The 15,686-nt window shown below is 42.3% G+C and overlaps 1 protein-coding gene across 1 annotated transcript in view; it reads right to left on the bottom strand.

The window, feature by feature from the left end:
• LOC140453663 (glycoprotein endo-alpha-1,2-mannosidase-like protein) overlaps window positions 1–10,489 on the bottom strand; it is a 76,684-nt gene extending 66,195 nt beyond the window's left edge. The window contains exon 1 of the mRNA XM_072548553.1: window positions 9,371–10,489. Coding sequence (XP_072404654.1) covers window positions 9,371–9,866 — 496 coding nt within the window. The 5' untranslated portion in view covers window positions 9,867–10,489. The remainder of the gene's footprint in view (window positions 1–9,370) is intronic.
• Between the last annotated feature and the right edge of the window lie 5,197 nt (window positions 10,490–15,686).

The following is a 15,686-nucleotide window of genomic DNA, read 5'->3' as shown; positions in this document are numbered from 1 at the left end:
GGAATGTTTTACCATTTTCAAGACACTAAGTTAATGAAACAATGTTGTTGTACAGGAAGCTGGTTCCACTCAGGAGTACTTTGTTTCAACTTAACGAGCGCTGACGCTTTCATCTTCTTCAAAGATTTGGCATGAATATACCTTGTAATTGACAACACTTAGAAGCTTCCTCACAGTCATTTTGTAGTTAGTTCATGGTCATTACTGAGATTGTAATTTTGTAAGGTTTAACACCTCCACCATTGGGGATATCATTAGCAAGGCAAGTTCAGGGACTACAAATAGACTTACACCTCTATTAAATTTTATGTCAACTCTTCTGAAATCAGTCAGATCCTTATGATCTTCATGTCCTTCTTTCAGTGAACATGACAACATTTTCCTTCCATCAATATCTTGATTTGATGACTGTGTTCAATCTGTTAAGGGTAGTTTAGTTACAAACCTCCAGAGTGCAGTGACTGTAATGAGGTCAGCTAGGTGGACCTCATAGAATATGAGACCCCTGACTGGGGCTGTTAATCTGGTCCAATCACGCAGCTCTGGCTAACAGATATAAACAGAAGTGTCAGGTGCGGTGGGTCGGTCAGAGAAGCTGAAAGGTGAAAGGCTGTTCAGATCACCATTGTCCCGAGGGGATGTGGGAAATGGGATGGGTTGCCCTTGAGGTGGCGGGAAGGTGTGTCAGGGCAGACTGACAACCTGAAGGGGCAGGAACAGACCAAGAGCCAGAAGGAGCGTAGGGGCGGGCTGCCTCATGGCTGGAAGGTGGGAGGGACGGGTGGCTGGCCGGCTTGCCAAGGGTCTCTGCTTTGTGCACTCTTTTTCATTTAATTGGACTGTCTTGTCTGTGTTTGTTACTGTTTTCTTTTTGGTGGCTTAAGGTGGGATTTGAGCTTCACCCTCATTTCCCTGTGAACTGATTACACAACGGAGTTTGGGCTCTGGCCTTGCTGCCCCTTCCCCTGTAAGTAGTGGTCTTTTATGAACGGCTGCTTTTTGTTTATTGTTAACTGTTTGTATTTTGTATGGTTTCATAAAATAAAAAAAAAAGCACAGGCGTGTCAGAGGTTCTGTTCACTGAGAGCTGGCTCTCAGGGAGTTGGATCAGTTGTTAAGGACTCTCGGTGTGTAAATAAAGGGGAACTTGATGATGGGACACCAATCTCTGTTGAGAAGAAGCAATGTCAAAGGTAAGTCAGAGAAATCAGTGCCTCTTGGTAGATGTACGTAAATGTGTGAACATGAGAAGGGTGACATTCAGTCTTGGTTGTTAAAAAGCTTAAAATGGAGTTGACTTTACTTATTTCACTACAATAAATTATATAACAATTTCATTTCTATTGGAAGCTTACAACATTCTCTTTTTATTGGCTCCACTTACTGAAAACTGAAGCAAATGCAAAATGTATTAATGCTTTGGTTAATGATTAATAATAAACTCAGTCACTCTATTGCCTCATTCTCTTTTATTTATAAGTTTCAAGATGTTTTTAACAAAATTCCCCTTTCAGTTTCTTTCCCATCCTGTAAGTGGGGTTCTCCACATGGACAACTTGTTTTTTGAGCCTCATCCAATACTCCTTTGATAATCAGTTCTGATCTGGAACTTGATGCCAGCCTTTCCGTATTATTATTCATTACTTAGTGGCACAATGGATCTTTGTTGTGATCACTTTAGAAGATCTACTGGATTTCACAAGTAGACCAACTTAAAATTGGCACCAGTTCTAAAGTTAACTTAAATTTAGTACTGTCATGAGCGATGCCAGCTTTCCTTTCAGTAGTGTATATGTTCCCACATACTGCACTGCTATGTCAGCTGTGCCTGAGCAGGAGGTATTCCTGGCTTTGCATAAAATGATTTGGATTTAACTTCCAAATTAGGCACCAAATCCTAATCTAGAATGACCCCCTATCCAGTGAAGTACTGAGAGACTAATGGTGGGCACTGTCTTTCAGATAAGACATCATGCCAGCACACTCCCTATGTACTCTCCTCCATCAAATTTGTGTAAATTAGAGAGAGAGAGAGAGAGAAAGTTATACAGCACAGAAACAGACTCTTCGGTCCAACCAGTCCGTCCCGAATATAATCCCAAACTAGTCCCACATGCCTGCGGCTGGCCCTTATCCCTCCAAAACTTTCCTATTCGTGTATCTATCCAAATGTCTTTTGAATGTTGTAATTGTACCCGCAACCGCCATTTCCTCAGGAAGTTCACTCCACACACGAACAATCCTCTGTGTAAAAGGTTTGCCCTCATGTCTTTTTTAAATCTCTCTCCTCTCACCCTAAAATTGTGCCCCCCAGTCTTGAAATCCCACATTCTCAGGAAAAGACAAAGCTTTTCATAGCACCATTTCACAAACAAATCAAGAATATCCTCCTGGTGTCCCGGTCAACATATATCCCTCAACCAGTATTGCAGAAACCGATTCTCTAATTATCATTACATAGCTTGCAATGTGCAAATGAGCTCTCTATTTCCTGCTAAAGTAAGAACATTTGAAAAAGAGCTTTGGGGATTTCTGAGGTCATGAATATTACCATGGAAATTCAAGTCTTTCCATTGTATGCTATACAGGCTTCTCTGTCTGCCTTTCATGAGTGACATTTGCTTTCGAGTACTTTTTTTCTTCATTCAGAGATATGTGTGCTGCTGGTAAAGCCAGAATTTGTTTATTCTGAACTGCTGTCCAGAAGGTGATGGTAAGCTAGCTTTCTGAACGTGACTTGAGTGACTTGCCAGGTTAATTCAGAGGGCAGAAGTGGCTATTGCAGATGTTAGAGATTAGAGTCAAGATTAGAGTGGTGCTGGAAATGCATAGCAGGTCAGGCAGCATCCGAGGAGCAGGTAAATCGATGTTTCGGGCAAAAGCCCTTCATCAGGAATGAGGCTGGGAGCCTCGGGGGTTGGTGAGATAAATGAGAGGGGGTGGGGCTGGGTAGAAGGTGTCACCTGTCAATCTTCTTTCCCAACTCTCCACTCTCCTCTCCAACTTATCATCTTTACCCCCACTCTCAGCTACCTTCTCCCCAGCCCCAACCCCCTCCCATTTATCTCTCCACTCCTGAGGCTCCCAGCCTCATTCCTGATAAAGGGCTTTTGCCCGAAACATCGATTTTCCTGCTCCTCGGATGCTGCCTGACCTGCTCTGATTTTCCAGCATCACACTAATCTTGACTCTAACTCAGATGGCAGTTAACCACTAGTTATAGACTGGATAAGGAGAGCATATAGACTTATATTAACTGCTGCTGTTGAGACTAGCTTTTAATTTAAGATTTATTTAATTAATTGAATTTAAATTCTTCCAAATATCATGGTGGAATCTGAACCCAAATTCCTAGATCTTAGTCAAGGCCACTAGATTAGCAGTCCAATAATGTGAACACTATGTTAGTACAGCCCCAATTTAATGGTGACCAACTCTGACACCTGTTGATAGATACGTCCTATTTTTCAACACGTTCAGGTATGGTAAGAGACAGCTCTTGAGCATGTGGGACTGAACCAGCTTCCTGCCCAGAGGTATGGACACTACCACTGCACAAATGCCCTATCATCTGTTGTGATATAGCTCAGGCAGCTTTTCTTTCACCTGGATTACAATATTTAATTTAAGTAGAATAATACTTTAGCCGATGGTAAGCATCCAATCTTTTGTTTACTCACCTTTTCTCTGGTTCAGTTAAGCAAAATACATAAGCTACTGATGGGATTTGATAGGATGGGTGTTGAAACAATTGTGGGAGAGACTAGAACTAGGGGACACAGTTTAAAAGTAAGAGATGTCCCATTTAAGGAGGACTACAAAAAGGCATTTGATAAAGTCAGATATAAGACACAGAACTGAAGGCAAATTACTGACATGGTTGGGAAATTGGTTGAGTGGAAAGAGACAGAAAGTAGGGATAATGGGTACATACTCAAATTGGCAGGATGTGACCAATGGTGTCCAATAAGGATCTGTGTTAGGGCTTCACATTATTCCCATATTTTATTAATGACTTGAACAATGGCATGGAACGTCATACATCCAAATTTGCTGATGACTCCAAAGTTATTCGGCATTGTAGACAGTATTGATGATAGCATAAATGGCAAAGGATATAAATAGACTAAGTGAATAGGCAAAAGTGTGGAAGATGGGATTTAATACAAGTAATGTGAAGTTATCTATTTTGGACCCAAAAATGATCTAACAGAATACTTTCTCAATGGTATGATTGTAAATACAGTGGACGTCCAAAGAGACTTGGGGGTTCAGGTACCTAGATCTTTAAAGTGTTACACACATCTTTAAAGTGTCATGATTGCACAATGTTCAGCATCAATTGTTACTCCACAGGACCTAGGCAGTATATGTCCAAATGCAGCAAAACCTGGACAATATCCAGGTTTGGGTTGACAAGTGGAGAGTAACATTCAAGCTGTATAAGTGCCTGGCAATGACCATCTTTCTCACGAGAATATTTATCCATCACCACTTATCATTCAATGGCATTGTCATCACTGAATCCCTCACTAACTTCATCCTGGGGGGGTTACCATAAATTGAACAAGCCTAGTCATATAAATAGTAGAAAGTGAGGACTGCAGATGCTGGAGAGTTAGAATCAAAAAGTGTGGAGCTGGAAAAGGCACAGCAGGCCAGGCAGCATCCGAAGAGCAGGAAAGTTGACGTTTCGGGCATAAGCCCTTCATTTGACATATTCCTGATGAAGGGCTCATGCCCGAAACATTGAATCTCCTGCTCCTTGGATGCTGCCTGACCTGCTGTGCTTTTCCAGTGCCACACTTTTCGACTCTAGTCATATAAATACTGTGGCTACAGAGCAAGTCAAGAGGCTAGGAATCCTGCAGCAAGTAACTCACCTTCTGACTGCCCAAAACAATCTACAAGGCACAAATCAGGATCGTGATGGAATATGCTGCACTTGCCTGGCTGACTGCAGCTCCAACAACTCACAAGAAGCTTGATATCATCCAGGATAGACAAGCCTGCTTAATTGGCCCCGTATCCACAAGCATTCATTCACTTCCATCACTGACGCTCAGCAGCAGCATCAGTAAGTACCATCTACAAGATGCACTATAGAAATTCACCAAGGCTTCTAAGACAGCATTTTCCAAACTCAGGACCATAATCATCTAGAAGAACAAGGGGAGCAGACACATACAAGCACCACCTTCAAATCCTCCTCTAAGGCACTCACCATCTTGACTTGGAAACGCATTACCATTCCTGCAGAGTCACTGCAGTTAAAATCCTGCATCTCCCTCCCTCATGACACTGTCTACCTACATTAAATGGACTGCATTGGTTCAAGGAGGCAGCTAACCCACCATCTGCTCAAAAGCAACTAAAGGATAACCAATAAAATCTGGCCCAGCCAGCAATGAGCACATCCGCTGAATGAATAACACAAACATGTCTGAGCTCAGGTAGGTTTTATCTGGAGACATCTCTTACCTCAGTGACTGACCTGGACCCTCAAAGCTTCCAGGAATTCCTACATCATGCAAGTTCCAAATATTATTAGATTCTATCCCTTGTCATAATAAATGGATCAAAAGTAATTAGAAAACACAGTGAATCTCCAATTAAGTTCCTAATAGTTATTTTGTTGCACTTTTTACTCTCAGTCTTCTTACAACTTCAAACTTTAATTGGAAATATGTTTGAAAAATAAAAGGCAACGGAGAGGGCTAAATCTTTTAAACTTGCATTGATGCCCGATAGGTTAAATGGCCTCATTCTGTATTGCGTGATTCTCCATTTTAATTTAGTCCATAGAAGGGGCTCTGTGATGCAGTGGTAGTGTCTCTCATCCTAGACGAGGTGGCCCAGGTTCAAGTGCCACCTGCTCCAGAGGTGCGTAGTAACATCGCTAAAAGGGTTGATTTTTAAAAAGAAATAAATCTAGACCATGTTCAGGGCTCCTGTGACACAGTGGTAGCATTCCTAACTTTCAGGCAGGTGACCTAGTTTCAAGGTCCATTTGCTCCAGAGGTGTGTAATATGAGGTTTATTAGAAAACTACCCAGTTGGTTAGTAATCAGAATTGTTTTTCAAAAATAATTCTGCTCTCCTAATTTGTCTTTTATTCTAACCTTTGGACCTTTAATGCACTGCACACCACCCACACAAATCCTTCCCCTCTGGCCCATTGTTCTCAAGGTGGGCAGCATCTACAAGCTCTTGTTTGACTGCTTATTGATCACTTTAGAAATTATAGCATAAAAGGTTTCTCTATTTCTCCAGTGACGCATTCCACCAAATTAAGGCTTTTGTTTTATTGTCAGCTCTTTCACAGGCAATTATCTCCCAATTTTCAAATCTAATGTTGATCATGTTTTTGTGCACCTTCTGTGCAGCCATAAACTTGCGTGCCTGCCTTAATTTCAACATTCTGTCGGTTCTGCATGTAAAACAAAACTTTTCGATGTACTAAGCTACATGTGACAACAATAAATCAAATCAAATCAAACAATAAATCAAATCAAAGCTAAAAATTGAGATTCTGTCAGGATGTGAGTTTGACAGTATATCTATCCTTTGGATATGTGATGATCCCATTTTCTGCGCATATCAAAATTCAGCATTTTATTATAAATCAAATTTCATTTAGGATTGCAACAGTTCATTGTTAATTCCACCTTACTCTTACATCCCCTTTGTGGTTGTGATTTACATGTACAACTGCAGTTTGATCAACATTCTGTGAGATATACATTCACTTTGATGGAAGGACTGATAGAGAACTCTCACTCCTTGTTTTAACTTCTCCCTGCTCCTGCACCATGCTCTTTTATTTCGGTTACTGACTCCAGTATTGCACTCACTTATCTTTTATTCTGAGGCCCTGGCTCTCATTTAAAAGTGTTCTGCAAAATAAACAAGACTAAGTTGAAGAAAAAGCTTTTTAACACAGCAAGCAGTTGTGGTATGGAATGCACTGTCTAGTGGAGGTAGGTTCAACTGAGGTATTCAAGTGGGCTTTGAATGATTCTTTGGATAGAAATAATATGCAAGGTTACAGGGAAAAGGCAGCAGATTGGCACAAGCACAGAGGCACAATGATGCTCATTTAGCAAGCCAGTGCATATGGGCTGAGTGGCTTCTTTTTCTGTGGTTAAGATCATAGAGTCACAGAGATGTACAGCATGGAAACAGATCCTTCGGTCCAACTTGTTCATGCTGACCAGATATCCTAAATTAATCTTGTCCCATTTGTCAGCATTTGGCCCATATCCTTTTAGACCCTTGCTATTCATGCACCCACCCAGATGCCTTTTAAATTTTGTAACTGTACTAACCTCCACCAATTCCTCTGGCAGCTCATCCCACACAAACATCACCCTCTGTGTGAAAAAAGTCACCCCTTAGGTCCCTTTCAATTCTCTCCTCTCTTACACGTATGCCCTCCAGTTTTGGTCTCCTCTACCCTTGGAAAAAGACCTTGTCTATTTATCCTATCCATGCCCCTCATGATTTTATAAACCTCTATAAGGTCACCTCTCAGCTTCCGATGCTGCAGGGAAAATAGCTTGCATTGCTTTATAGTTATCAGGAATCCCAGCACTGAATGATAAAGTGAAATCTGCATCTTATTTGCAATTTGAAACAATTTCACATTCAACAGCACTGCTTATACCTTTCATCTTTCATACCTTTGGCTTCAACCATTTGTAGAACTGCAATCTCAATTCCACATTTGTTATTCTTTAATCAGACAATTGCAAATTCTTTTTCAAATTCATACATCATGACATTTCCAAATTAATATTGTGTTTTACTTCTACCACAGAAGAACACAGAACAAAAACAGAATTCTGTAGTTGCCCACAGTGAGAGAGGTTTTAGGTTTGAAGCAAGTGAATGGGGGACGGATGGGATGAGAACAAAAGGGAAGATCTGTCATCAGATGGAAGACAGGAGAGGTTAACTGACAGAAGAGCTGTGTTACAGGACCAAAGGGAGGGGTAATTGGACAATCAAAGAAACAATAAAGACACCTAGAGGAGTTGTGAATGTCAGAATTGGACAAAAACAAGTTATACTAAAATTGAAACCTTCAGAGAACAAGAAAGCAAAATGGGTGCAGTCTGAGGCTGTTGAACTCAATACTGACTGGAGACGGACATGGTTAATGGCCCAATTATAGTTATGTATCCCTTTATCCTGAACTGAGAAGTTTGTCCCTTAGACCAGCTGTGGTTGACAGGTCTCTCAAAAAATTGTTTCCCATTCCTCTCCCTTCCTCCAACCACAATAAGATTGCCTGAAATTGTTCTTTTCCTTATCCCACACCCATTTGCCTGAAACTTGTTGCACCCCGATGTTTTCTGACCACTGATAACATGTTACGTAGGATTCAGATTATATCACAACCTGGAGCATCACACACTCTGGGAAATACAAGCAAATTTACAGTAGATGCTGGGAATGTGAAACAAAAACAGCAAGTGCTGGAGAAACTCAGCAGGTCTGGACAGCATCTGTGCAGAGAGAAGCAGTTAACATTTCTGATCTTCAGAATTCTAGTTTTGAAGAAGAGTCATATTGAACTTGAAACCTTAACTCTATTCCTCTCTGGTGTTTGCAGGAGCCTTCTGAATGATCATCATGACTTTGTGCCATTCTGCTGCGTTTTTTGTGGGGTTCCTCCCACAATCCAAAGATGTGTAGGTTAGGTGAACTGACTACACTAAATTGCCCAGAGTGTTCAGGGATGTGTAGGTTAGATGAACTGACCACGCTAAATTGCCCAGAGTGTTCAGGGATGTGTAGGTTAGATGAACTGACCACGCTAAATTGCCCATAGTGTTCAAGGATGTGTTGGTTAGATGAACCAACCACGTTAAATTGCCCATAGTGTTCAGGGATGTGTAGGTCATGTGCGTTAGTCAGGGGTAAATGTAGAGTAACGGGGTAGGGGTAATGGGTCTGGGTGGGTTACTCTTCGGAGGGTCGGTGTGGACTTGTTGGACCGAATGGCCTGTTTCCACACTGTAAGGATTCTATGATTCGTCTTCTTTTACAATCATCTTTTCCGTTTTGAACATCTCAATTGACACTGCCTGTACCACACTTCCAGCCAGTGCTTTCCACACTCTTAAGTACTCAATGTATCCAAGCACCGCGATTGCATCAAAACTCTTAATTATGTTGCTCTTGGGGGGGGGGGGGGGGGGGGACAAGAGAGAATAAATAAACCCTTTGCTGCACATTGAAATACGTACAAGATACATAATGACACATCTTTTAAAAATGTTGCACTTTCTGTATAGTTTTAAGAATTCAGTGTACAATATCATTGTGAAAATACTGGCTGTGATTTCACTTTAAACCTGCTTACCCACGGCTGCAGACCGAAGTTGCCTCATGTGTTCCTCGATGACATGGGGGTCCCGGGAGCTGTAGGGTCCCAGCTCCGGGTAAAAGCTGGAGCCGATGTCCTCGGGGGGGTGATGCCGGCCTCTCGGATAACTAGCGGCCACTTTGGGGTCCCAGTGAGGGACCAGGAGGTGATCCCAGTGCAGGAACCTGCCGTCGAAGCGGGGGCTGCCGTACCAGGCGTAGTAGAAGATGTGCAGGTCCGGGTTGATCGGGGGGTAGCCGGGCAAGGGGCCGGAGATCGCCGCCGCTGCCTTGGTCACGGTAGGAGGCAGCATTAGGATGGCTTTGACCGGCACTAGCCGCCGTCTATCCTCCGGGGGAAACTGCTGGAGCCTCGCACCCGGCTCCCCCAAACCCTCGGTCTGTTTCAGCATCCTCAGCCCCATCATTGTACCGAAAATGAAGAGAGTGAAAAGCGATAAAGCGACGCAGGTTTTCCGCCGAAATCTGGCCATGATTCCTCAGAAGCTGTCTCTTGTCTGCCTCTATTTGGAATTACACTATTGAGAATCGGATTAAATTCACAAAGCCGCGCTCCAAATGCAGTCACATCCCCTCTGACCATGCACAACCATCCAAAGAGCTTTTCTGACCAAAATAAAAACACAGGTCAGTGATCTTTGGGTCAGTGACTGTCTCTCAACCGGCCCCCTCTACCCTTGGCCCTCCCAAAACAAAAAAAAAGAACACTTTGCTTTCCTTTCCCCCTCTCTTGTCCTGCTCTCTCATTCAGGATGTGAGCTGTACCTATAAAGGATGCTCTCTGATTACAGTCTGTACCTTCACAGGCAGGCCTCACGTCAGATGCAATCTGCAAAGGGGGCCGTCAGTCAAACACACACACACACACACACACACATCTCCCAACCCCATCACTGGGAATGTCCACTCCACTCCAGCCTCACTCCACTCCTGGTATTCGCTTTTACTCCCCCCCCATCCCCTTCTAAAATGACAGGATTGAAGAAGAATTGGTGGGGGAAATCATTTGAGTCGTTTCAAAACTGTGGCACAGACTATCCGCCTCTGTCCTTGGGGAATGGGCGACCAGACATCAAGAGTTCATTGAAGCAGCAGTGGCTGTGGAGCCTGGATGTCTGACTGACTGTCTTTTCAAGTGAGACCTCCTTCCCACAAGCTGTTAGCAGCGGGGGAATAGCTTTCACCGGGAGCTGCGACTCTGAAATCACATTTGACAACAGCCCCAGCCTGAAAGAAAACAAATTACGAGGGAATAAAATTAAACCCGGGGGAGGGGGGAATCAAATCAGGCAGGGTAAATGACAATTTTGTGACGCAAGGATTTGCGAATGTTCAGAAGGTTAAAACAAAATAAAACTGCTTGATTTTTTTCCCCTTAGAACCATGCTTTTCCAGACTGCCACTGCTGACATTTTATTTCTATTTCTCTCTACCGCAATCTTTGCCCCACATTTGGTGCCCATCTTGCCTCTAAGTTTTCAATTTCTGCGTAAAAAGTCTTTGCCTCCTCACCCATTCACTTCCTTTGTGATGCTCCTTAAAACATGATCAAACTATGAAATAATGTTCCTTTACTCATCTTTTCCCTTAGGCTGCATCTACTTTCTGCTTTAATTGTGTCAGCATCACAGACGAACCTCTCTATTCTGCCAACATTATTCTGGGTAACGTGGGCTAAACTAGGCTTGACCTGCTGAGATGGTAGACCCAATATTGAAAACTGAGCAGTGTAGTGGTTCAGTGGTTAGCCAGGGCCAGGGACCCGGGTTCAATTCCACTCTTGGGTGACTGGCTGTGTGGAGTTTGCGTGTTCTCCCTGTATCTGTGTGGGTTTCTGCTGGGCACTCTCCATTCCTTCCACAGTCTAAAGATGTGCAGGTTAGTGGATTGGCCACTGAAATTGACCTGTAGTGTCCAGGGATGTGTAGGCTAGATGGGGTTACATAGATAGGATGGGGAAATGGATCTGGGTACTCTTCAGGTGATTGGTGCAGATTCTATGAAATTATCTGAAGCTGGATACTGACGGTTTCAGGTGATGGGACTGTGACTGTTTCCTTTGGCAACTTGCTCTGTTGAAGAAAGGTGTTAATACACTGTCTTTGAAGCAAATTATCGTTATATTTTGTGTGGATGGCTTCTTCATGTTTTGCCCTGACAGAGGGCACCAGGCACCTGTTTCTGTCTCATCTCTCCACTCCATTTTTTATTGAACATGGTCAGATAATTTTATCCCCCAGTTATTATGCTGTGATTCAGAAACCGTTAAGGATGTTGAAGTGCATTAAAGAAGTAAAAATAACACAAGCTGTCAATGATTTGTTTTGAATGATGTGATTTTAAGGGAGGATTAGTCATAGACAAAATTGGACGATTTTGCTGACTGCACGTATCTTGGTATTGAATTGTTTGCTCTCCCTTTACCCCTTAATTTGAATGGAAGTAATTTGGAAAGACGTAGAAGGAGGTGTGGATCCTTTTTTGGTGATACCAAATGCAGACTGAGTAACCCCTTTGTAGAACATCTCTGTTCTATCCATGTGACTGACCCAAACCTTCCAGTTGCTTGCTTTCACCAAATCACCTTGTTCCCATGTTAACATTTCTATCCTGGGCCTGCTGTAGCATAGGTAAAAACAAGCACTGCAGATGCTGGAAACCAGATTCTAGATTAGAGTGGTGCTGGAAAAGCACAGCAGTTCAGGCAGCATCCGAGGAGCAGGAAAATCAACGTTTCGGGCAAAAGCCTTTCATCAGGAATAGAGGCAGAGTGCCTGCAGGGTGGAGAGATAAATGAGAGGAGGCCTGCTATAGCATGCCAATAAACACAACATAAGCTGGACAAATGACACCTCATATTCCACTTCCTTTTTTATTTTTTTCCAATCGATCTGTTCAGAGATGTTACTATACACCTCTGGAGCAGATAGAACTTGAACCGAGGTCACCTGGCTCAGAGGTAGGGACTTTACCACTGTACTACAAGAGGGCACTAGAGCATATGTTTGGTTGCTTGGTTAAGAACCCAGCAGCATTCCCATCAGGCTGCCATCCAGAACATAGAACATTACAGCGCAGTACAGGCCCTTCGGCCCTCAATGTTTTGCTGACCTGTGGAACCAATCTGAAGCCCATCTAACCTATACTATTCCATTCTCATCTATATATTTATCCAATGACCATTTAAATGCCCTTAAAGTTGGCAGGTCTACTACTGTTGCAGGCAGTGCATTCCACGTCCCTACTACTCTCTGAGTGAAGAAACTACCTCTGACATCTGTGCTATATTTATTACCCCTCAATTTAAAACTATGTCCCTTTGTGCTAGCCATTGCCATCCAAGGAAAAAGGCTCTCACTGTGCAACCAATCTAACCCTCTGGTTATCTTATGTCTCAATTAAGTCACATCCCAACCTTTTCTCTAACGAGAACAGCCTCAAGTCCCTCAGCCTTTCCTTGTAAGACCTTCTCCCCATAACAAGTAAATCTCCTCTGAACCCTTTCCAAAGCTTCCACATCCTTCCTATAATGAGGTGATCAGAACTGTATGAAATACTCCAAATTTGGCCGCACCAGAGTTTTGTACAGCTGCAGCATGATCTCATGGTTCCGAAACTCAATCTCTTTACCAATAAAAACTAACACACCGTATGCCTTCTTAACAACCCAATCAACTTGGGTGGCAACTTTCAAAGATCTATGTACCTGGACACCAAGATCTTTCTGCTCATCTACACTACCAAGAATCGTACCATTAGCCTAGTACTCTGCATTCCTGTTACTCTTTCCAAAGTGAATCACCTCACACTTTTCCGCATTAAACTCCATTTGCAACCTCTCAGCCCGAATTGAGCCGTCAGGACCCAATTTTGAATTTTGCAACTTTAGACCATGATCTCTGTTTCTACTTTTCTTACATCCCTCCAACATCCCATGGTCATGTCATTATCTTGTTGATCTTGCTTTCAGAAAAGTAGACCCAATTTAATACAAATTTAATACTGGCCCAAAGATCAATCCAGGCATGCAGGATATCCAAAGTGAAGCTGTTGTTTGGAACAGGGGCACTTGTCTCCACATGAGGTGACCCAGAGACCAACAAAGATATTATTAATAGAGCATCTAGAGCATCCTTCTGTTGTCAGGGCTACAATACACAGGGAAACCTCTGAAGGAACATTCGAAGTAATCGATTCTAATTGTGTGCTCTTTTGAAAGACCCAAGTGAGATTCAGTGATAGGCCTGAAACATATTTCAGGTATTAATGCCATTCAATATAGTTTATGATTTTCATCAAATAGATTTTAGAATCATTTGGCTGTTCTCTTGAGGCAGGGCCATGTGAAGGAGGCAACTTTAACTCTTAATATGTTATGCTTTTATGGTGATAATTCTAAATTTTCAATTCTGAAATTTTACATTAAATTTTAAGTTGAGATGGTGCCATATGTTCATGCACAGGATTATTCTCAGCGCACATAATTCAGTCTATCTATTGAGTATTGTTAAGGGAGAAAATCATGTATTACTCAATTTCCATATGTGTAAATGTCACAAAATGAAATATCTTCTTCGTGGTGTATTTTTGTTCAGTTTTATTTCTTCATTTCTTTTACAGTGTCAAGAGTATATTCACTTAAAGAGTAATTCAGTTTTAAATGCTCCATTTTTTATGAGGCCTGTGTACCCAGTCTGAGAGATAAACCTTTCCAGTTAAGGAATGTAAGCTTGATGCATTTTTAGTTATTAATGGCGGCCTTGCAGGATTTCAGTTGATCGCACCAGAAGCTTTTTCGTTTAATTACTCACTTTATTTTGAAAGTGGTCAATTTAAGTAAGTGCATTTGGGAACAATGTGAAAAATAAATCTTAAGAACAGCAAGTAAGTGGCATATTCTGATACTATTGTGCTCTAAGCCTGCAGAAATTCTCACTGTCTTTAATTTTGCACATAAGTTTAGAATGAGAACCCCTACAGTGTGGAAACAGGCCCTTTGGCCCAACAAGCCCACACTGACCCTCTGACCCACCCTCCCTACCCTATTACTCTACATTGCCCCTTACTAATGCACCTAACCTACACATCCCTGAACACTATGGGACACCTGGAGGAAACCCACACAGACACAGGGAGAATGTGCAAACGCCACACAATCACTCAAAGCTGGAATTGAACCTAGGTCCCTAGCACTGTAAGGCAGCAGTGCTAACCGCTGAGCCACTATGGTAACATTAGTTCATTTGCAAAGAGTTTTAACATTTTAAACTTTGCTTATGAGATGTGGATGTCTTTGGCTGGGCTAACACTTTTTCTTATTCACTCGTGGGATGTGGCCATTGCTGACTGGCCATCATTTATTGCCAGTCCCTAGTTACCCTTGAGGCAGTGGTGCTGAGCTACCTTCGTGAACCGTTGCAGCTCTTGGGGTGTATGGATACCCACAGTATCAGTAGGAAATGATTCCCTAGTTTTTCCCTGTGATAGTGAAGGAACAGCAATATTGTTCTAAGTTAGGATGGTGTGTGATTTGGGGTGGAACTTGCAGACAATCAGGTGAGGTTGGAATTGAACACGGCACTGTGAGGCAGCAGTGCTGGCCATCATGCCACTCCTTAGTTTGAAAGGATAGATGTAGAGAGGATATGAGAGAATCCAAAGTTTAGGATTATAAGTATGAGCTAACAATAAATTGGAAAAATCTCTTTACTCAGAGAGATAAGAAAGCTGAACTTGCAATGACAGTCTGGTGGAAGCCAATAGTTTAGCTGCTTTCTAAAGTAAATTAGATGAATATGGAAGGTAAAGATAAAGAAAAACATCCTAATAGGCTCAGTTTAGGCAAATAGAGTACTTTGACACTCAGATATAGTAAAACCATTAGCAAAGAATGGATGTGTCAGCTGTTTCTATGCTCTCAACAGTATGTGAAACTATGTAAGTAACAGCATGGAGGCTGCTTCATTATTATGAAGAATATTTATTAAGTGTTGTGCAAAAGTTTTATTTGCAGTGATGTCAACCACCTCACTCTGGGATTTACCAAACTGTTCTCTCATGTCCACTTCTGACATTGCTATTAAACCTATTAACATGATTGCCTCTGTTGCTCTTTGGCTAATTGGCTTCTTCCTTGCAGGGATTGAATACCTGGTCCCAGAAATTACCTCATACCTTCCTGGGATCAGATCCCACCACCACCACCACTGCCCTCTTCCCCCAACTAAGTCATTGTTTCCCAGACTGACCTCCTATCCTCTGGTGAATTTTTCCTCATGGCCTCCAACCTCATG

This window comes from Chiloscyllium punctatum, chromosome 27 (assembly GCF_047496795.1).
Source record: "Chiloscyllium punctatum isolate Juve2018m chromosome 27, sChiPun1.3, whole genome shotgun sequence".
Lineage (NCBI taxonomy): Eukaryota > Metazoa > Chordata > Chondrichthyes > Orectolobiformes > Hemiscylliidae > Chiloscyllium > Chiloscyllium punctatum.
Note: the sequence above shows the minus strand (reverse complement) of the source record. Positions and strands in the feature narration are given on the sequence as shown.